Raw genomic sequence first — 23,129 nt, 5'->3', positions numbered from 1 at the left:
GTTCCAAGCATCCCTTTGGACAGCCTCCCCCCGCCGCCTGCTCCCCCCTCACCGCCCCACCCCGGCCCCACAACCTTTACAATCAACATGTGGTTTCATTTCCAAGGGCCCCCATGTTAGCATTTCCATTTCCTCAGGAAGCCGCATTCCGTTCTTGCTCTTACTTCTGAATTTGAACGTGTGTTTTCCTTGGCCCAAGCTCTAGGAGTGCCTGGGGCAACAATGCACACAGTCCCAAGCAGGTTTCAGTGAGGTGGACAGCCTTCCCCGCACCCGGGCTGCGGCTTCTCCCCGCTCCCCGTCTCCAGGGATGGCCGCCCACTCTCCCCTAGCCCGGTGGGAGGGCCTGGCTGTACCATCCAAGGGGAGCTGGGCGAGCCCTCGCTGCCTGTGTCCTCGCCGCCTCCTGTTGGGAAACTCTGGTTGCCCTCCAAGAGTCCACATACTGCAGGCTTTTAATTAAGAAAGTATGTTCCCATTTCATGTCACTCGAAAAGAATGAAAACAGTGACAGCATTTATTTATCTTCACTATCAATATCATTACTGTTTCTCAGTCCGCTGGGGGTTATGAGTCTTGAAGGAATTGATTGGGTTATGAGATCTGAACCTTAGGCATGTGCTGGTGGGACACATGTGGCTTGCTTCCGAGAAGGAGCCCTGAAGGAAGAGCAAGCAGGCTGGCATAGTCCTGCCCTGCCCTGCCGTGCCCTCCCAGATCTCAGGGCCAGAGGGCTCGGTGACAGTGGGGAACTCCTGCCTGCTCTGGTGCTAATGGAGAGTCAAGGCTCCTTTTTCACCAGCTACCTCCTATCTGCTTTCTCAATCTTCGGAGAAGTAAAAGCCATCATTTCCTGAGTCTGATAGAGGAGATAGGATCTGTCCAATGGCTGCTGTTTCTGTGGGACCTAATGTGTGCTGAGACTGGGCCGGGTGCTCACATGCATTGTTGCCAGTCCCCAGCAGCAACCAGCTAACTCTGATGGCCTCAGGTAAAGGGACTTGCCCAAGACCACACAGCCATCCAGAGCTGCTCCACTCCGGTGACACTATTGCCATTTGGAGCAGAATAATTCTGTGTGGCAGGGAGCTGTCCTGTGTATTGTGGGGTATTTAGCACATCCCTGACCTCTACCCACTAATCAGTAGTAACCTCACAGTTGTGAAAACAAAAGATGTCTACAGACATTGCCAGAATTTCCTCCTGCTGAAAACCTCTGACCTAGAGAATGGAGGTAGGATTCAGACCCAAGCCTGTGCTTGTTCCCCACCCTGTGCTTGTTCCCCACCCTCTGCTAGCTCTGGAGAAGTCCTCACCCAAGCAAGGCAACCCTGCTTGCCTTTAGGATACAAGCAGGGTGGGTAGTGCTTTGGTGTTTCTGAACTATGTCCTAATTAGCCGTAGATAGAGGCCTTCTGGAATATCCATGAGGATCCAACTTCATGGTGGAGGCTGAGGACAGAAGTTCTTTAATAGTACTGCCCCATCTTGCTCTGGTGTCCTGACAGTGTAGCACTTTACTGCAAAGCCCTTGCATATAGGTTTTCATTTTGAGTCTTCCAAATACTCGTTAAGTCTGAAGGCTTATTACTCAGCACCAATAAATTGCAAGGGACTGAAACCCAACTCAAACTAACTTAAGGGTTAGAGGGAGTCTGTTGGTTTATGTAACTGAAAAGTCCAGGGGTAAATCTCATGGCTTCAGGTATGGCTGGATCCAGGTCTCAAAACGTCATCAGGACGCTATTTATTATTCTACTTTCTACAGTTTTGACTTCATTCTCTGACAGGTTCTTTCTATATGGCCACAAGATAGCCACCAGAAACTCCAGGCTTTGGTCCTAAGAGTTTAAGACTTCAGATAAAGAAAAAGTAACTTTCCTTAGAGATAAAGAAAAAGTAACTTTCCTTAGAGTGCCAAAAAATGTTCAAGATTGGTGAGGCCTGGGCCCTGTGCTCATCTCCGAGCTTGGTACTGGCCTCACCCAAAGAATTATTATAGGGGAAGGGATGACTCTCCAAAGAAAGGAAAATAAGACCTTGTGTTTCTAGAGCAGTGCTGTTCAAAGTGTGGTTCGTGGACTGATTTTACTGCTCTGTGATAAGTACAGAGATGCTTAGAAACACTTATAGCAATTCAATGTGGCCGTAGCATCCAGGTGTGTGATCAGCGGACTCATCTTGTGGAACAGGTTATAAAGGAGTTGGCTATTGTCAGACTGACATGGAAAGTTGTGGACGATATGAGTTTTACAGAAGTATCAGTCCGTGATGGATTGGAAATTTAAAAAACTTTTTTTTCCCCTTAGATAGTTGGAAAAGCACTGCTTTAAACTGGAGAGTATGTTAAAACACAGATTTCTGGGCCCCACCAGTGAAATTCTGATTCAGTCAGTAGGTGATATGGTTTGACTGTGTCCCCGCCTAAATCTCATGTTGAATTGTAGCTCCCATAATTCCCACATGTATGGGAGGGACCTGGTGGGAGGTAATTGAATTGTGGGGGTGGATGTTTCCCATGCTATTCTCATGATAGTGAATAAGTCTCATGAGATCTGATGGTTTTATAAAGGAGAGCTCCCCTGCAAATGCTCTGTCTTGCCTGCCGCCATGTAAGACATCCCTTGCTCTTCTGTCTTGATTGTGAGGCTTCTGCAGTCACGTGGAACTGTGAGTCAAGTAAACCTCTTTCCTTTATAAATTACCCAGTCAGGTATGTCTTTATTAGCAGCGTGAGAACAGACTAATACAGTAGGTCTGAAGTGGGGTGGGGAGAATGAGAATCTGCATTTTCAGTAGGCTCCCAGGTGGGATGAGTTCACAGTTATGAAATATTTGGGGAGTTACTGAAATGTGACACAGAGACAGGAAGTGAGCACGTGCTGTTGGGAAATGAAAACGGTGCGGACAGACTTGCTTGATGCAGGGTTGCCACAAACCTTCACTTCATATAAAAAATGCAAGATCTGCAAAAGACAATCGAGTGAAGTCCTGTAAGACGATGTGCCTGCGTATTGTCTGTGGAGGCTTTCGCTACAACAGCAGAGCTGAATCGTTGTGAAGAGACCATATGGCCCTCAAACTACTACCATATGGCTAGTAGTAAATATCTCCTACTAGCCCTTTACAGAAAAGTTTGCCTACCCTTGTCTTAGAACCAGGGGGTGAGATGCCAGATCAGGAATCCCTATTGGGGTTGGATGGAAACAGGTTTTGGAATCCTGGTTAAAACTGACCTCCAAGGTTGACCTTGGAATCTGGTCCAAGTCCCTGTAATCATCTGCATGTGAAGCTGGCACCCCAGGAAGGTTTCCAGGTTGAGAAGGGGCTTAGAGGTTATTATTTGAATCCTCTTATTTTATGGATGAGGAAACTGAGACCAAGAAAGGGGAAGTGACTTGTCCAAGGTTACACAGAGAATTGATGGCAGAGCTGAGACCAACCCCTGCCCAGCGCTCATCCACTATGGTGTCCTTGGCAACAGGCCTGGGGTGTGGTATCTTTAGTGGCTTGTAATGAGAATAGGCTAAGAGGCAAGCAAGGTCTCTCCCAAGCACTCAAACCTCACCAGGTGAAGGTGGTGAGGACAGGGGCCCTTTGTCTTGCTGTGCCCTCTGTTGGTTGACGTACCCTCTATTGGCTGACAACTTGGCAGGTGTCAGCCCTGTCCTGCCCAGGCCCCGAAGACATGGGCTGCTTATTGTATGTGCATGTGTCTTAGCATGTGGATTTTCAGCCAGTTACATTCGTTACCAATGAAGTGTACTTGCTGGCACAGTGTGGATATTTGTCCCTGCCTAAGTCTCATGTTGAGATGTAACCCCTAATGTTGGAGGTGGAGCCTGGTGGGAGGTGTTTGGGTCATGAGGGCGGATCCCTCATTGTCGGTGATGGTGAGTTCTTGTGAGATCTGGTTGCTGCAGTGTGGCACCTCCCCCGCAGCTCTCCTCTGGCCATGTGACATGCCTGCTCCTGCTTCACCTTCCACCATGATTGAAAGCTTCCTGAGGCCTCTCCTGAAGCAGATGCCAGTGCTATGCTTCCTGTACAGCCTGTAGAACCATGAGCCAATGAAACCTCTTTTCTAATAAATCAACCAGGCCCAGGTATTTATAACAATGCAAGAATGGCCTAATACACTTGGGGGCCACTCACTTAACACTACTTGCTGGTTATCGCCGCTTCACGCCTTGCCTCCCATCCCTAAGTGACCTACCACTTTGTCTGTTTTCTTTAAGCCAGTGTTGAAGGTCCACTCAGTGACATCCTATGGCGGTCTCAGACCTAGCCCAGAATTCTTGTCCTAATTCACCTTCTCCCACACTTCAGCACACCCTCCAGGTCCTCCTGGCATCTCACCTGGAGGTTTCACCTGCCCACTGTAGCTTCTCCTTGCCCCTCCTCCCAACCTCAAGCCCCATTCTCTCTGGCTTTGACCTTTTTCCCTCTTCTTCACCTGGACTCAGCTTCTCCCCCTGCCTGCGTTGCCTGCCCATTCCCGTATTCTAGTGTGCTCTCCGTGGGCACCATCCCTGAAACTGACCCAGCATCATGAGAGGATGTCTTGCCCCCTCTGCCATGACACCTTCCAGGACACTTCCCAACTGACTTATGCAGTTCTGTTATGTAGACATTGTTATGTGGCTTCTCTTTCCAGTGTTATCCATGAATGTGCCTCCCTCTCACGCTGGCCAGTGAGCAAACTGCTAAGGACAAGGATGAAGCAAGTGTCTGGTACCTTGCTAAAGGGACTGCCTGCTGGGTAGACATGGTTCTGTCTGAATGCAAGGCTGGAATTCAGTGTGTTGCAGGAAGGTGTGGCGATCCCGCCTTCCCGGGCCAGCTGTGGGGGAGATGGGGAGTGTCGATCCCTTGAAGAAACAAACAACACATGTCGTTTTCTTGAAGCCAATTCAGTCCAGCTGCTCGCCAAAGCAGGCTCCCAGCTGCAGGAGCTGGTACCCTCCCTGCCCAAAAGCCGGGGCCTGAGCCCGCAGGCCACAATAGCTCCCAAACCAATGACTTCCTCTGTAAATGTCTCAGACTTGCCACCACCCCATTCTTTCCCCCTTTTCTGTGGATTGTACATGAATCATTTTTGCTCTAAATTACTGATTTACCAGTGAGACACTGAATCCATTCCAAACTCCTAGACCTGAGAGTCCAGCTTTCCTTCCCAGTAGATCTCCCAACACCCTCCTGTGTGCATAAGCGGGCCTAACTCCTCCCAGGGCACTCGGCTCCTTAGTTAAGGGCACAGCTCAGTGCCCTGGGATTTATGATGGGCTTTCTAGACCCTTCCCCTTTCCCAGTCACCTTCCTCTTCCAAATGTCACATCACAGGGATGATGTCCTCCATTCTTGGCCAGCTGTTAATTCCAAACTTGTCGCTGGATCAGTAACCTGTCAGTGGGTATAAATGTCTCTTCCCACTGATCCACCCACATATCCCCATGTGTTGATTCAAGAAGAAATCGTTAACATCAAAGGAAACTTCCAGTATCAAAAAGCAAGAGACCTTGGAAGAGAATTTGTTGAGTGAATGAAGGACTCAATATAACAAAGTTAGAATGGCTGGATGATTTGTGGGTACTTAGGGGCCGAGGAGCTCCCCATACCCTACTCCCTAATGTCTTTTTTTTTTTTTTTTTTTTTTTTTTTTTTTTTTTTTTTTTTTTTTTTCCCCGGTTTGGTTTGCGATGGCACGATCTTGGCTCACTGCAACCTCTACCTCCCAAGTTCAAGCCATTCTTCTGCCTCAGCCTCCCAAGTAGTTGGGATTACAGGTGCCTGCCACCACGCCCGGCTAATTATTTTGTATTTTTAGTAGAGACGGGGTTTCACTATGTTGGCGAGGCTGATCTCGAACTCCTGACCTCAGGTGATCCGCCCGCCTCGGCCTCTCAAAGTGATGGGATTATAGGCATAAACCACCGTGCCTGGCCGCTACTCCCAGATGTCTTACATAAAGCAGCCTCTTTCTGGCTTGGAGGAAAAGATCAATGAGGCACATGGAAAGCCGGAGTTCCATATCCTAGAAGAGCAAGTGCGCATGTGTGTGCATGTGTGTGCGTGTGTGTGTGTGGACAGTGTGTGTGCCTGTGTGTACAGCATCCCAGTGTTTTCCCACCCCTAAAGAGATTTGGAGACAGAGAGAAAAGTCTTCTGCCCTTGTCCTAGGTGTTTCTCCTCACCAACCCCAACAGACCACACTTGGGAGAAAGGTTGTGGGCAGGCCCCCTTCCAAGCTGGATTTCAGCAACATTGCCAGCTTCTGTTGAAACAGATCAGAAAGGGTCCACTCCAAGCATGTATTGTAGAGCTTTTCATGCTTCCAATTTCAATGTCATTGACTTTGTAGAAGCAACCTATACCTCGGGTTTACTCTTGATACATCAAGAACTTTGATTTGTGCCTCCTCCTGTCTCCTTGATCATTCCCGAATTCGTATTCTTTCTTCTGTGGCCTCCTTATCCATTTCTATAGGAACTGCAAATGTTGCACTGGGGATGATTTTGTTTTTGTGTGTGTGCTTGCTCAGAAAATGGGCCCATTGATCTTTATTTGAGGTGAAGAAGAAAATCTAAAAAGATCATTACTGGTCCTTTTATTTCTCTCTAGGCTTCCAACGAGTAGTTTTTTTTTTTTTCCTGGGATCCTCTCTACAGCTGGGAGAGGCTCGGAACTGAGGTGCTGACAGCTTGTGTCGGAATCGCATGGTGTTTACTGTGCTGTGAGTTTATAACAGCCTTGTTTCCATACTGACAGCAAATGCCATATGGAGAGAAAAAGAATCTGTCAGATGAACCCTTAAGGGATCACAATATGGCACACGAAATCTCAAAACTGCTTTTGGAAAAGGTGGGGGTAGAGGGGTACCTTGCTTAAATCACATAAGCAGCATGGTGCTCTCTCCCATAATTGAATAAAAATGGAATTTGACACAAGGTACTTCCACTTTACAAATGGAATTTGACACAAGGTACTTTGGTTCTGTGTTTGTGCTGGGAAAAACTCGGCTGATTGGGAAAAGATGCAAAGGTTTGTTTTCCTCCCCTTGGGGGATTGTGTTGAGTGGGAGGCAACGGGAATGCAGGCTGTATCTGCAGGGCATTGTGCTAACAGGTGCAGGCTGCAGACCTGTCACAGGCGCTGAGACCAGGTTCCCTACTGTGGCTGATGATCACACTCATCTAGCTTGACATTTTATTACTGTCACTTGAGATCTTGTCTATTCACCCACACACACTCCTGCTGACCTCTCCAGTCTGAGTCCAACCTCCCTGCGGGCTGGGACCACATCCCTAGGTACCCCTCCCCGTCAGAACCTGGCATACACTGAGGCTAAATGCTTGTTGAAGTGGCTATTTGTGAACCATCTGTGCTGGGAGCGGTGTAGACTGCGCCCACGGCTGAAGGGCAGAGTTTAGGCTGCAGTCCAGGGCTAGTTGGAGCCACAAAACCATTTGGGAGTGGGCCAAGAGGGGACTTGGCAGGTTGCTCATCCACGCTGATCCAAATACTCACTCGGGATAGAATGAAACGTTTTAGAGTGCCTTCTTCTACATATGCTACTTAGATCTGGCGAACTCCTCCAGAAAAAACCCTGCCCTCAGGCAGGTTACCCATGAAAGAAGTGGGCCTGGCGGCGGCTCTTTCCATTCCAGGAGGCAGACAGTGGAGTGCTGAGGCCGTGTCGCCATGTCGCCGTGTCCCCGTGTCCCTGTTCGGTGAATAAATGCCTGGGAGGGAGGGGCTGCCTTCAGGGCTCCTCTCTCCGCTCAGCTCCGCTTGTATGCCGGCTGCGTCCTCCGTGGGCTCTCGCTGCGTGGGGGAAGGCAGTCTCAGCAGCCCTCGGCTGAGCAGTCATCCCGAAAAACCCTCCTGGCATCCCAGGGAACAGACAGTATCTTTCCTGGAAGTTCTGGCAAAAGCCCTGGGAGGACTCCAGGGCCCCCATGGATCACAGGCCCTGACCTGATTGGCTAGAACTGAGTCATGGCCACCCTTGAACCTGTCATCATGGCCAGAGAGAGAGGCCTCTGATTGGCTATGACTAAGTCACGTGTCTATCCATGACCTTAGCACTGTGGCCAGGAGACAGAGGCCTTTTGATTGGCTATAACTGAGTCACGTGCCTGTCTCCGTAGCGTGGGAGGTCTCAGCTCCCTTTTTAGATTCAGAGGCATGGGTTGAATTGGTACAGACTGGGAGAAAGGAGGTTCCCTAAAGGAAAGGGAGATGGAACAGACCAATGATCACATCCATAACGATGAGAAATGGGGTTTATTAATGTGCCAGCGTCTGGTTTGAGTGCTTTCTATGTATTGTCTTATTAATTCCTCAGGACGGTCCTAGGAGTTAGGTCCGCTCACCGTCCCCAGTTTACAAACTAGACAACTGAGGGGCAGTGTCAAGCCTCTTGCCCCAGGTTACACAGGCAGTGAGCAATGGGCTGGGATTTAAACCAAGGTGGTTTCGCTCTGGAGCCCACACTCACACTCACAGCTACCACGAGATCCTCCCTGCGGGCAAGCCTTAGCTTTACATCCTATGGATAAGCATTTTGAGACTAAGAATCCAAGTGTGCTAGCGCAGTGGTTGTGTTCATATCCCCTTGTTGCCTGGCATATCTCAAGAGAAATCCTTTCTAGGGGGCTGGTATCTTACCTCCTTTACACCAAGTAGACTGTAGTCATCCCTTTCCCCCAAGTTGCTCTCCTTCCCAGGCTCTATCGCCCTCTTCCCAGTTTCCCATGAACTCACCCGACTGTGTCCCGTGCAGCTGCAAAATCGATGGCCTAGTGTTCGGTGCTCCAGAGAGCCCGAGGCAGCATGTTTCAGTGGTTCCTTCGAGTATCTTCCGGGCCAGAGAGAACTTCTTGGAGAGGCTTTAGCATCACTGCAGGAAGAACCAAAAGGGAAGGGGCCCCCATCCCAACTACAGCATGCCCTTCTGGTTTTCAGAGAACACAGAGGCCCAGAGAGGGCAAGTGAATGGTTTGAAGTAACACAGCAAATTGTTGGCTAGCACCGTGGTCTCTGGGCCTCTTGGTGGGAGTCTTGCAGTATTTGCTCTTTCGAATCCTCTTGGCTATTGAGTGGGTAAGTGCGGGTGACTTCCTGTCTCCGTGCCTTTAGTGCCTAACTGGAAAAGGCAGGGTTTTCATAATTTGAAGCGTCCTAAGACTGGGCTTTTCTCCAGTTGGGCAAAAATGATTTTTTAAAAATGTATCCATTAGGATGCTTTGAATTACAAGTAATTTCTAAAAATGTTCAAACTGCCCTAAACAAGGAGAATGTGTTGTCTCATAAATCAGCTTTTCAGATGTGGTTTGAGCTACAGGCATGGTTTGATCCAGAGATTCATGACATCACCAGGGCACCAACACTACTACTTCCTGTAATTTCCCAGCTCTCACCTCCTTGATGTGTCAGCCTCATCCTCATAGCGGCTTCTCTTGCAGTGTCAAGAACACTGTTGCAGCACCTGGCCTCACACCCACTCACCATGACCTCCAGAGGAAGAGAGCGCCTCTGCTCCAGTGTTCCCAAGCAGTCTGCGGTCCACTCTGATTCAACTGGCTTACATTACAGGCCTGCAGTCACTGTAATCAGAGAATGTGATGTGCTTAATGGCCACCAAGGAGATGGAATCACAGTCCCCAGAACTGCTGGCATGTCCATACAGAAATCAGAGCATTGGACCGGGGGCGTGGAGTGGGGAGTGGAGGCTGGGTTGTCACTGGTGCCTTCTTCTACACTGACATCTCTCTGAGTCTGCAGAGACCATGAAATGAAGAAGGGGTTCTGAGAGTTTGCCAGTCACCTTACTCCATCCATCTGGGGCTCTGAGCCCAGGTGAGCGAATGACAGGAAGGCCCTGCCTGGCCTTCTCCTGGGTCTCATCACATTCTTCTTTTCTTGTCTCCAGACAGAGATTACTGCAGTTTATGTGACAAGCAGCCAATCGGGAGGCTGCTTTTCCGGCAGTTTTGTGAAACCAGGCCTGGGCTGGAGTGTTACATTCAGTTCCTGGACTCCGTGGTAAGTTCCTGCTCCTGTGGTCGTGTGGTCCTCTGTGATCAGTGATTGTTTTGGCTCAAAGGAAAAGATAGACCTCATGGTTTAGAAGAGTGCTTACAAAACTCCCACTACAGACTTTGATTAGGAATGCAAAATTGTCTCAGGATCTAAACTCATGGGTGACCTTGGGTGGGCCCCCTCCCCTCTGGACCTCAGTTGCTGTTGCTATAAAGTGGAGCCCTATCAGCTCTTTGATTCTGGAAGTCTGGGTTATTATGGGAGGCAGGGCCTGGGGAAGTTAGGCCTAGCTCTTGGATCTGGTGGCCCCTTCCTCCAGCTGAGAACCCATTTTATAGAATTCCACAGCTTTTGTGAGTTTGTACAATTGTTTATTGTCAGCTTCCCCATTAGAATGCAAGCTCCCTGAGGGCAGGACCCTGGGCTGGCATCCTGTTCACACCTGCCTCATGCAGTGCCCAGCATCTATGGGCACTCAATAAATGTCAAATGAAGCGCATGGCTGTCAAGCCGGTCTGACTGCCAATGGCTCCACTGGGCTCTGGCATGGATGACATGCCTGACACCATGGAGGCTTCCTTCGGATGTGCTTGTTATGCATTTGTTTAACAAATGTTGATTGATTGCATGGGTTTTTAAGACAGGTTGTGGGAATAGTCAGGAGTTCCTCTGCACCTGCCCAGGAAGCCTGGGCACCTTGGTTCAGCCAACTGCCCTTGGGTTTTTATCCGAGGAAGGAGGACAAGAGGGGAGAAGAAGGAATGGGGAGCGGTCATGAAGGGTGTGAAGTCATCCAGGCCCCTCCCCTCTCCCCCAGGTGCAGGGGCTAAGAGGCTGCTGTTTCCTAAAAGCCCTCATGCCACCATTGGCTGCTGCCATCCCGACCTCTATCTCAGTTTGGGGGACAACCCTTTAAGATTTCAAGTCTCTGTATCTGCTTCAGGATCTCGATGTGCATCTCTAGACTCACAAACCAAATTGCCCACTGGACATCTCCACTGAAGTCACAAAGGCCGCCTTAAAGTCAGTAAGTCCCAAATGCACTCAGCACTTTCTCCCAGGACCCCAAAGCTACCAGCCCTGAGACATTACCTGTTTCAGTGACCAGCACCCTACAGTCACCCGAGACTGAAATCTTTGCACTCTTTAATGCCTTCCCCTCCTCATCCTTCCCCAACCTGATCAAGGCTCATGTGCTTGGCTCCTTGACCCCGCCCAGGCCAGCTCCCTCCCCTCCGCAGGCTCTGCCTTGGGCTTAAGGGAGGCTGTGCCTTGGGCTTCGGGCAGATTCTTGGCGCCTCTTGTATGAGTGATTACAGTAGTTTTCAATCTTGGCTGGGCATTAGAAACACCTGGGGAGCCTTAAAAACACACCAGAGCCTGAGCTGAAGCCCAGACCAATTAATTTGAATCTCTGGAGGTGGGGCCTAGTATTTTTATAACTTTTTATTATGGAAAATTTCAAGCTATAAAAAGTAAAGTCGACAGAATAGTGTAATGAACCCCCAGGCACCCTTCACCCCACCTCAACAATTATGAACTCATGGCCAATCTTCTTTCATCCATTCCTCCATCCTCCACTCTGTAACATTTTGTAGCAAATTTCATATATTATCTCATCTGTGAACTTTTCAGTATGTATCTCTGAATAAGAGCTCTTTAAAAAATAGTATTATCATAGCTTTAAAAATTCTTTACTATCATCAAATGTTAGTATTCAGATTTCCAGCATTCTCGTACATTTTATGTGTATTTGTTTGAACTGGTCTGGATAAGGTCCACACATTGTGATCGGTTGATGTTTTCTTTACTCTAGGTTCCCCCTTAACCATCTATCCCCGTTTGTAATACATGTGTTGTTCCTACAGAAAAGCTCCCCACAGTCTGAATTTTGTATTCTTATCCCCAAGTGTCATTTAACAGGCTCCTCTATATTTCTTTTTTTTTTTTTTTTTTTTTTTTGAGACGGAGTCTCGCTCTGTCACCCAGGCCGGAGTGCAGTGGCGCGGTCTCAGCTCACTGCAAGCTCCGCCTCCCAGGTTCATGCCATTCTTCTGCCTCAGCCTCCCACGTAGCTGGGACTACAGGCTCCCGCCACTGTGCCCAGCTAATTTTTTTGTATTTTTAGTAGAGACAGGGTTTCACTGTGTTAGCCAGGATGATCTCGATCTCCTGACCTCGTAATCCACCTGCCTCAGCCTCCCAAAATGCTGGGACCACAGGCGTGAGCCACCGCACCTGGCCAGGATCCTCTATATTTCTTATGCATTGCTAGTTGGATGTAGAAGCTTGACCAAATTCAGTTTCCCTTTTTGTGTGTGGAGTGGGATTCGACTTCCTCAGTGGTTTCATGTTCTTCCATCAGGGGGCATATACCATGTGGTTGTCTTTCTTTTTGAAATGGTAGCAGCTATTGCTAGTCTGTATGTGAACCTGTTAGTTAAAAAGGACTTGCAACATGGCAACATTCTAATTCTGCCATTCCGTCTTCGTTTGCCAACAGAGGCACTTCCTTTTGATGACCATGTGGTGACCTAGTGGTAAAGTTCATAGAGGAAATGGTTGATTCTTTTCTCGCATTAATGTTTCTAAAATACCAAACTGGTTCACTACCATCCTCTAGTAGCAGTAACTAATTAGAGTTTTTAACTCATGGTTTTAGACATGTTGCGTGTGTACTGTTGCACCGTAGTCATTATCCTGACTGATGCTCATGGTCTCATCCCTGGCTAGTGGGGGCATCTGCAGGTTGGCTTTGAGTCCCTGGCTGGACTCCAGCAGTTATCAGTAGTCTCCTTGCTGTCTGATATGACGCAAGGTTCTGGGCTCATCTTATACTAGATCTATTGTTTTTTGGAGGAGCTGTGATTCCTTTTACTGGGACACAGTAGTTGCAGGGCATAGTTTGGCACAAGGCTTATTACCACTAGGCTAGCCATCAATTCTAACACCTACTGGCATTTTTCAAATCTCCCAGGGGTTTAGTGTGGGTCCAGGGTTAGAAAGTAATGACATCTAGGATAAAGTCCAGGTTCTGAAACTGACTTACCAGATCTTCCAGCATCAGCTTCTGCCCACCTTTTCACCCTTGGCCTTCCCAGAGTCTTTCTTCAGCCCTGTGTTCTGGCCTCACTACCCACTTCTAGCATTTGTGACTTACCAGGAGAGTTCAAGCCTCTTGGCCCTAGCTCTCTCAGGCCTCCCTGCCTGAAATCCTCCCCGTAGTCCATTTGCCTGGCAAATGCCTGCTTGTCCTTCTATCCCCTGTTCACAGAGGTCCTCCCAATCTCCCTCTTCCTGTCTCTTCTCCTGTGCCCCTCTGCTGTGGGTGCTTGCTTCTCACATGCACCTGAGCCACATTGCTGCCCCATGCTGGCAGAGGTGCATTGATGGAGAGTGCAGTCTCCAGAGAGAGGATGCCAGGACATCGTGGCTCTGCCACCATCCCTTGGTGAGACCATGCATGGGCAGGTGTTTAACCCCTCGTGTACTTCGTGTCTTCATCTGTAAGTGGGGATATAGCTGTATCTGATGATGGGAGAGGTGTTAGGTAGAGACTACATGAGTTCTTACTGCTCAGAACCATGTCTGGAATAGCACTGAGGCTCAGTGAATGTAGCCATTGAGGGCTTTGTGTGCCTGTTCCTCCACTAGCCAAGCCTCTTGGTGGCACAGATGTGGCCCATGGTCCTCAGCCCGCAATGCCACACCTGAGCAGTTGAGTGATGCTCAGATTGGGCCCAGTGGAGGTTGGTGACTTGCTTAAAGTCACAGAGCATGTGAGGGGCAGAGGTAGGCCCAGAACTCAGGTCTCCTGGCTCCCGGTCCAGGCTCCTTCCTCGGCATCATGCTGCCTCTGAGGCCATGAGCATAATAAGCCAATAACATGGAATGTTTGAAGGTGAGAACTGGGATGGAAAAAGAAGAACTAGAGCAGGTTAAAGGAGGTTGGGAGTGTGGATATGGGGAGGCTGGTTGTATCATGAAGTAGGACGGTCAGCATAGGAGTCTTTGAAAAGGCAACGTTTGATTGAGGACCAGGAGGAGCTGGAGGAGTTAGTCAAGTGACAAGTCACGAGTGTCTGCAGTTGGAGGGGAGGGAGGAAGGGCAGAGGGGGTAGGAGAGAAGTTGATCATGTAGGACTTTGTGCCATCAGAGAACTTTGACTTTGAGAGAAATAGGGGAGCCACTGGAGGGTTTTTAGCAGAGCAGTGGCGTGGTCTGACTTGGGGTTTTGTTTTGTTTTGTTTTGTTTTGTTTTGTTTTGTTTTGTTTTAATGAGACAGGATCTCACTCTGTCATCCAGGCTGGAGTGCAGGAGTGGGTTCGTAGCTCATTGCAGCCTCAACCTCCTGGGCTCAAGTGATCCTCCTGCCTTGGCCTCCCAAGTAGCTGCAAATACAGGTGTGCACCACCATGCCCATCTGTGCCTTAGGTTTTTAAATGATCCCTCTGGCTTCCATGTTGGGAGCAGGCTTTGAGGGGCAGAGGTGGGAGCAGGGAGATCCGCTAGGAGGCTGTTGCAGCAGTCCAGGTGAGAGCAGCTGGTGGCTCAAGCCAGCATGGTAGCCCCTGGCAGTGGTGAGAAGTGGTTGGATTTGAGACTTGTGTGGAAGGTGGAGTTAACAGTATTCTCTGATGGACTGGGGATGAGAGAAGAGTTAAGGAAGACTTCAAAGTTTTGACCTGAACAAATAGAAAGATGGATTTAGGAAAAGGCTGTGGGAAGGTCACCCTGTGGGGAAAATCAAGAGCTCCGCTTCAGGCACATGTGCCTTGGGATGTCTACCAGATGCTTGAGTGGAGAAGCTCCAGGGGAGATGGGTATTCAAGTCAGGCTTCATGAGAAAGGTCTGGGCTGGAAATGGAAAATTGGGAATTGTCAACTTTTTAAAAAAAATTTTTTACTTTTGAGACACAGTCTTACTCTGTCGCCCAGATTCGAGTGCAGTGGTGTGATCTTAGCTCACTGCAACCTCTGCCTCCCGAGCTCAGGTGATCCTCTTGCCTCAGCCTCCCAAGTAGCTGGGACTACAGGTACACGCCACCACGCCCGGCTAATTTTTGTATTTTTTTGTAGAGACAGAGTTTCACTATGTTGTCATGGCTGGTCTCAAACTCCTGGGCTCCAGTGATCTGCCTGCTTTGGCCTCCCGAAGTGGTGGGATTACAGGCATGAGCCTCTGTGCCCAGCCTTGGAGTTGTCAACATATATAGAGCTGGTGTTTAGAGAGCCCTGGGCTGGAGGAGCTCACCAAGGAAACAAATCCACGTGGATGGAGAAGCGTGAGGACAAAAGATGCCCCGGACCAAGCGCTGCTCCCCATTTGGAAAAGAGGAGGCAGCAGCAGCTTTGGGAGCCATCTAGAGAGTTGATGAGGCAGAGCAGGGTGAGGCTAAGCCTAGGAGCCGGTGGAATTTTCCAGCCACGTGTTTTGTTAGACACTTATAGTCAGTTTGAAAAGGGGGAAAAAAAAATCCAGTGGATGCCCATTTTCATTCTGGTCGTGCCGTCGTTCCCTCTTTCTGGGCCCGTACCAAGAGCTGTTTTTTGGAAAGGAAATGTGAGTCTGGCTCCCTGCGTCAGCGCGTCCAATGCTCTTCACATCTGCCCTAATGAAGCTGCCACTCACGAGAGGCCGACCCCATCCCCTCTGCGTTTTCATGTGCATCCCTGGAAATTAGCGAGACTTTTTCATCGCCCATCTTGACGTCAAATGACCAGCCTCTGGAACACCTCTTTTACGCACGGAGACTTTATTGAGTTTTCCAGGGCTGGCGTAACTTCTCGTCTAAGGTCCGTTTTTTCTTCCATCCTGACTGGAACCCAGAGGAGGGAGGAGGTGGCGGTGTCCTTGGTGTTACAGTAGCGCCCCGGGTGCTGCCTGACTTGGCCAGCGCCATCCATGCCATTCCCATCTCTCTGTTGAATTTCTACCAAGTGGAGCTTTTAAAAATAACCTGTCCTCGTTGGACTCTGATGTAGTCCCTGGGAAAGGCTCCTCTCCTGCACAGTATTTTTTTTTTTTTTTTTTAATTTGAGACAGAGTCTCACTCTGTCACCCAGGCTGGAGTGCAGTGGCGCCATCTCAGCTCACTACAGCCTCCGCCTCTTGGGTTCAAGTGATCCTCCTGCCTCAGCCTCCTGAGTAGCTGGGATTACAGGTGCGCACCACCACACCCAGCTAATTTTTGTATTTCTAGTAGAGATGGGGTTTCACCAAGTTAGCCGGGCTGGTCTTGAATTCCTGACCTCAAGTGATCTGCCCGCCTCAGCCTCTCAAAATGCTGGGATTATAGGCGTGAGCCACCGCGCCCGGCCTTCTGCACAGTCTTAATGTCTGCATTTCTCAAGTCAAGTGGAAGACGGCAGCTGTTTTTTAAAGAGAGCCCAGGTGATTTTCTGGGTAGCAGAACCGTTGGTGCATCATTTACTAGACTGCAGGGGGAGTTCGGCCTTTTGTGTTGGTTGTCAAGGGTCTTCCAGGAACCTGAGAAAGACTTTTCTCCTGCCACTGCCAGCTGCCCTCTCAGCAAGAAATGGAGTCAGTGACCTAAGCCATGACTAGATCTGGTCTCTAGAGGGCAAAGAGCTTGCCCAGCAGGTCAGGGGACTGAAGAGGGTCTAGGCTAGTGTCAGCCCCCACAGGCCAAAGGGTCTTGGGCATCTTGGAGACTGATGGACTTCTCTCTAACCTGTTCCCCGGGAGCCTTGACCACGTGCTGGCTCATTTGAAACCATCTTGTCTCCACACTTGGGTGAGACTTAATGTGTTCTGGTCTCTCCTCTTTGGGATTGGAGGATGTTTGGCAGATAGAGAACCATATCCACCCAGTGTATATTTATGGGGTGACTCCTGTGTGCCAGGCTCTGTTCCAGCAGTTGGGAGAACACAGTGAACAGGGGAACTGAGTTCCTGCCCTTGTGCAGCTTGCTTTCTGGTTAAATGAAAGATTAAAAAAAATTAAGTTTTTTTTTCCCAAGAGATGGAGTCTCACTCTATTGCCCAGGCTGGAGTATGATGGTATGATCATAGCTTACCGTAGCCTCAAACTCCTGGACCCAAAGTGAATCTTCCCACCTCAGCCTCCTAAGTATCTGGGACTACAGGCGCAGGCCACCATGCCTGGCTAATTAAATACATTTTTTTTTTAGGAGATGGGGTCTCACTGTATTGCCCAGGCTGGTCTTGAACTCCTGGCCTTAAGTGATCCTTCCACCTTGGCTTCCCAAAGTGCTGGATTACAGGCATGAGCCCCTGCACCTGGCCAAGGAAAATTGGGAAGTGAATTAAGCAGCACCAGCTACAAGTTGAAGTATCTGTTCAGTGTTAGCTTTGGGTTTTTTGTTGTTGTTGTTCTTTTTTGAGACAGAGTCTTACTCTTTCACCCAGGCTGCAGTACAGTGGGGCGACCTCAGCTTACTGCAACCTCCACCTCCTGGGTTCAAGCGATTCTCGTGCCTCAGCCACCATAGTAGCTGGGATTACAGGCGTGCGCCACCACGCCCAGCTAATTTTTGTATTTTTGGTAGAGATAGTGTTTCACCAGGTTGGCCAGGCTGGTCTTGAGCTCCTGACCTCAAGTGATCTGCCCACGTTGGCTTCCCAAAGTGCTGGGATTACAGGCGTGAGCCACTGAGGCCCACGCAGTATTAGTTCACCTCAAAACATAGTGGCTTGAAACAACAGTCAATCTTTATTACGTGATGGTTTTGTGGGTCAGGAATTTGGGCATGGCTTCGTGAGGTGCTGTTAGCTCAAGGTCTCTCATGAGGTGAGATGTCAAGAAGTTGGCTGGGCTGCAGGCGTCTAAAGGCTTGACCGTGGCCAGAGGATCTGCATCCACAGTTATTCACATGCCTGGCAGGTTGGCGCTGGCTGTTGGGAGGAGGGAGCCTTTCCGTGGGATTGCTTGAGTACCCTCACAACATGGCTGGCTTTCTCTGGAGTGAGCAATCCAAGAGAGCATGATAGGAGCTGCAGTGCCCTCTATGACCTAGCCTTAGAGCATGCACACTATTTCCCTAATATCATACTGGTGGCACTGGTTAGCCCTGTTTCATATCGAAAGAGACTTTCCAAGAGCATGAATAACAAAGCAAGGATTACTGAAGGCCACCTTGGAGGCAGGCAACTACAAATATGAGGTTACAACAAATGAAATCTCATATAGGAAATGCTAAGAGACCTTCCTAGCTGCTAATTAGCCTAGACTATAGGAGATGACGTAAAATTAGTGGGCTGTCACCTGTCACCTCTGCCTGATCATTTGAAATTTTACTGTGAAATGATCCACTCTGCCTCACCGGGGGCTAAGTATTCTGCTTCTGTTGTTTATGAGAATTCAGTATTTGTCTTCGTCTTTCTCTCACTGGTGTGATCCTCCAAAATGGGGAGAGTGGAGGGTGCTTATAGTTTTTCAGATGCACATAGAGACTGTCAGAACAGCTAGGAAGCCGGACCCCGGGAGCAGGGCTATCTTGAAAAAGTGCCACTTCTAAAATGGGTTTATATAGTGCACGTCTGTGGGATCATCCAGTCTCCTGGGTGCCCCACCCGTATTCCCAAATGACGTGGCTGTTCTAGAAGCTGCCATGTTCTTAATGATGTCACCCCCAAGCTGCAGTTGACTGGAGCAGGAGGGAGTCTGTGAGCCAAGGCGGGCCAACAAATCCTTTCCCTGGAATTGATGACCTCAAGGGGAAGTTCTTCCCTGCTAGAGAAAGCTTAACATAAAAACCCTGGGAACTGGAAACTGCCATGTTTCCTACACTGGAACAAGCCAGTCAGCACCCAGAGATCGTGAGAACACACACACCCCCCCAACACACAGATGATGGGGGCTCCAGAAGTGCTTGTGTCCCTGGTTTCTGGGCTCTGGGCCCAGCTGGTTCAGCTCATCCTCAGATTCCAGGAGCCAGGAGCTTCCAGTTTTGTTGAACTAGGTTATGCTTGGATTCTTTTCACTTAGAACAAAAAGAGTAATGGGGAAAGTTAAAGACTTTTCCTTGTAGCCTTTGGATCCTTGGTTGGATGTGGGGACAGAGAAACAATTCTGAGAGGGAAGGAGGAAAAGCAGCTGGTGGGGGTGAGGATGGGGGCAGCCACTCAGGGCTGAGCTCTTAGGAGACGAGTGATGGGGCAGACAGGAAGCGGGATGGGACAGCCCCTCTGTATTAGTCCGTTTTCAGGCTGCTGATAAAGACATACCCAAGACTGGGCAGTTTACAGAAGAAAGAGGTTTAACGGACTCACAATTCCACGTGGCTGGGTAGGCCTCACAGTCATAGTGGAAGGCGAAAGTCACGTCTCACATGGCGGGAGACAAGAGAAGACAGCATGTGCAGTGGAACTGCCCTTTATAAAACCATCAGATCGGGCCGGGCACGGTGGTTCACACCTGTAACCCCAGCACTTTGGAAGGCCAAGATGGGTGGATCACAAGGTCAGGAGTTCAAGACCAGCCTGGCCAATATGGTGAAACCCCATCTCTACTAAAAATACAAAAATTAGCTGGGCACAGTGGCATGCGCCTGTAGTCCCAGCTACTTGGGAGACTGAGACAGGAGAATCACTTGAACCCAGGAGGCAGAGGTTGCAGTGAGCCGAGATCGTACTGCTGCACTCCAGCCTGGGTAACAGAGCAAGACTCCATCTCAAAATCTCAAAAAACAAACAAAATATCAGATTTCGTGAGACTTACTCACTGTCCTGAGAACAGTACCGGAAAGACCCACCTCATGATCCAGTTACCTCCCACCACCGGGTCCTTCCCGCAACACATGAGAATTGTGAGTGCTACAATTCATGATGAGATCTGGGTGGGGACACAGCCAAACCATGTCACCCTCTGCCACCAGGGAGCTTATCACTTCCCCTGAGAGGGGTGCACGTGTCCTCTCCCTCTAAGAGAGGCGAGCCTGTCCCCTCCACCATATGGAGAGATGCAGCCCCCTTCCCTCCTGCCTTCTATTCAGTGTTTGCCTCTGGCCAGGCCACGATTCACAAGCTGGTGGCTGTGGTACCTCAGGAAATCTGGGGTCACTCCTACCACTTTCATTCTCCACCCAACGTGGACAGGAGTCCATTCTTCCCTCCCTTCTCTGGTTCCACCCATCTGTTGCCCTAAGTTGGGCCAGTGAATCCCTCCTGACTGGGGCCTGAGAAGGCCACTCAGATGGGAGCCAGAGATTACAGAACACTTGGCCAGGGCGGGCACAGGCTTTGGGGTTGACCAGGTCCGTCTGACCCTGGGGCCCCTGGGGGACGCACCCTTCATGCACTGCTCGCCATTCTCACTGAGGAGCAGAAAGGAAGCAAGGCCAGTGCCCACCCGTCTGAAGCACCCTGCAGGGCATCAGCCAGGTCCTGGCAGAAAACGGATGGCCAGCCCCATGTGTGAATGGAGGAATTTAACGAGGGCCTATTTGCAAAGCGTGGGCAGGGGAGGGAAATCCGTAGCTGCTGATGCAGCATCCCTGAGCCTCCACCACCCGCTGACCTCCAGGGCCAAGGGAAGGGACTGATGCGGGATCGTGGGAGAAGGCTGCCCACAGGGGTTGGGCCTGGAGAACAGGGTCCAGGAGCCTGTGGTGCCCAGGCGGGGACAGAGCCAGCAGAAAACCACCCCACCGCTCCACCCCCACAGCAGGGTGGGAGAGGGCTAGAGGGGCTCTGGAGGGGCGGCCCACGTGGTCAGCACAGATGAGAAGCTGGGGCCGTGGGGTGGATCCCGGTGTTTCTCCGGCGGGGTGCATGGTGAACATTGTGCTGACCAGGCCTGTCACTTGTCCCTGCCTCAAGGACTCTGGAAAAGCTGACCACATCGATAATTACAGAAGCTGGAGGTGGCAAGACCTCACGGCATCTCTGACTTCATCTTCCTGTCAGGGCAGGAGAAGGTCTCCTGGGAGAAGGAGGTGACATCTAAAGTTAGTCCAAGGCCGAGAGGAATTCAGCCCAGACTGCCCTTTCTAAACCGGGGCCGACTTCTTTGAAAACGTGGCAGGTTCTAAAAAGCATCTGAAGGAAATGTGTCTTCATAGCCAGGACATATTTTCTCTGGCAAATTCCGAGATTGATGATGCAATTAGGGCAGGCCAAGAGAATGAAGTATTAGGGCTGTAAACTAAGATGCACATAGATGTTTCCACTCTTTGGGAGGCACAGATGTAGCAAAAGTTCTTTGTTCCTTAAGCTCAATGTAATAGTCAGCATTTTGTGTTAGAGCGGCATCTCCCCACAAAGGCCACCTCTGTGTTTGGCATAAATCACAATGCAGAGAGAAGGCTCATTCGGTGGTGTCTTCCCCGTTGGCACCTGGCACGTATCTGGATTATGGATGGTTGTGGATGCTCCCTGGCACCCTGGAATGGAGCTCTGGACAGGGAGAGGGCCTTTTTTATTTTTTTTTGAGATGGAGTTTCACTCTTGTTGCCCAGGCTGGAGTGCAATGGTGCAATCTCAGCTTACTGCAACCTCCGCCTCCCGAGTTCAAGCAATTCTCCTGCCTCAGCCTCCCAAGTAGCTGGGATTACAGGCACCCACCACCATGCTTGGCTAATTTTTTGTATTTTTAGCAGAGACACGGTTTCCCTATGTTGGGCAGGCTGGTCTCGAACTCCTGACCTCAGGTGATCCACCCGCCTCAGCCTCCCAAAGTGCTGGGATTACAGCCGTGAGCCACCGCACCTGGCCAAGAGAGCTTTAAATGATCAGAACAGCAGAGGGGCCTGTGTTTCCGGGAGGGCACAAGGCCCATCTCCCTCTCTGGTTGGAAGGGACTCTCTTGCAGATGGAGGTCACGAGGGCATTCTTTGCATACGGTTTACCTTTCTTTTCATTGAAATCATTGTCTGGCTGCTATTTCCTGAGCTACATCTCATTGTAAAATTCTGGGTTGTTGGCACAAACTCTTACTTGCTGCTTATGTTTGCTGGCTTCAGCTGGTTGAAGCTTTCTCCCACCACCTGGGCAAGGGTGTCCTTGAGCTGTGGTTCCTGGGGTGGCCCCAGTCCTGTGGAGTGTGATCTGCCTTGAGCTCGGCCCACCCAGGGGAGCCACCATGGTACCTTTCCTCTGTAGGTGGCCTCTCAGGACTCCCCTCAGGGAGTCACTGTGGAGACATGGCCTGTCACTAGGTGTCTTAATCAGTGTGAAAAGCCCAGCTGGAGGCCTTCCATCCGTTTTCCGCCTCCCAACACAAATGCTCTTCAAGTGGTGGCCTGGCACAGACTCTTCGGAGAAAGGCCTTTTGATCCCAGCGGGGGAGGCCTGTCCCCGTGTGCTCCCGCTGCCACCTGCATGCCCGTCCACCGGCGGGGCCTCTGTCAGGAGGCAGCTGACCTGAAAGGGATGTTGTTTTTTTAACGCGGGTTTTAGTACCCACAGCAAGAGTATTTTTAGCTGGTTATTGAGGCTGATTAGTGAGCCCCAGGCCTCCATTTGGTTAAATAGAGCCACCTTCACAGCTGTATTTTGGTACAGTGCAAATCTAGTGTTCTGGATGGTATAGAGTTACCCCAAATGATGGCCGGCCATTTGCCCAGGGCCTGGGTCCTGCAGAGCAGTCTGGCTACATTCCCATGGTGCCAGACCAACGGCGGGCTGTCCAGGGGCGGCAGGACCCTGGGTGCTTCTCATTCTGGCAAACAGCAGGCAGCTGGCTCTAGAGTGCTCAGCCCCTTTGGAGACGCCATGGCGGCCCTATTGCTTGCTAGCTGTGCTGTATTGGAACCTCTCAGACCCCTTAGTTTCTTCATCTGCAAATTGGAACTAATAATACCTACCGTGTAGATATAATAATCCCCTGCCATGTAGGGTGAGCCTGGCATCAGCACTCCATGCGGGGAGTGTGTCTGTGTGTGGGTGTCTGTGTGTCTGTGTGTGTGTGTAGGGGTGCAGGTGTTTGGGTGGGTATCTGTGGGTGTGTGTGTCTATGAGTGTGTGGGTCTGTGTGTGGGGGTGTCTGTGTGTGGGTTTGAGTGTGTGTGGGTGTGGGTGTCTGTGTATGGGGTATCTGTGTGTGGGTAGGTGTGGGTGTGTGGGTGTCTGTGTGGGCGTATCTGTGTGTGGGCACGTGT

General features: G+C 50.1%; 1 protein-coding gene across 8 annotated transcripts in view; it reads left to right on the top strand.

Moving 5' to 3' along the window:
* Positions 1-23,129, top strand: part of GRK5 (G protein-coupled receptor kinase 5) — a 251,195-nt gene that overhangs the window by 162,974 nt on the left and 65,092 nt on the right. For 6 of the 8 annotated variants that reach the window (XR_002524477.2, XR_002524476.2, XM_021943740.2 and 3 more), the window contains exon 3: positions 9,935-10,047. Coding sequence is in view for 2 of the 8 variants with exons in the window: in XM_021943740.2 (XP_021799432.1) it covers positions 9,935-10,047 (113 nt within the window). In the remaining 6 variants the exon portion in view is untranslated. Of the gene's footprint in view, positions 1-9,934; positions 10,048-10,987; positions 11,072-23,129 lie in introns of those variants that run through there. The other 2 variants (XM_021943742.2, XM_021943741.2) reach the window with 2 other exon arrangements.

The sequence above is a fragment of the Papio anubis genome, chromosome 11, assembly GCF_008728515.1.
Source record: "Papio anubis isolate 15944 chromosome 11, Panubis1.0, whole genome shotgun sequence".
Classification (NCBI taxonomy): Eukaryota; Metazoa; Chordata; class Mammalia; order Primates; family Cercopithecidae; genus Papio; species Papio anubis.
The sequence above is the reverse complement of the archived record's forward strand: the minus strand, read 5'-3'. Positions and strand labels throughout refer to the sequence as shown.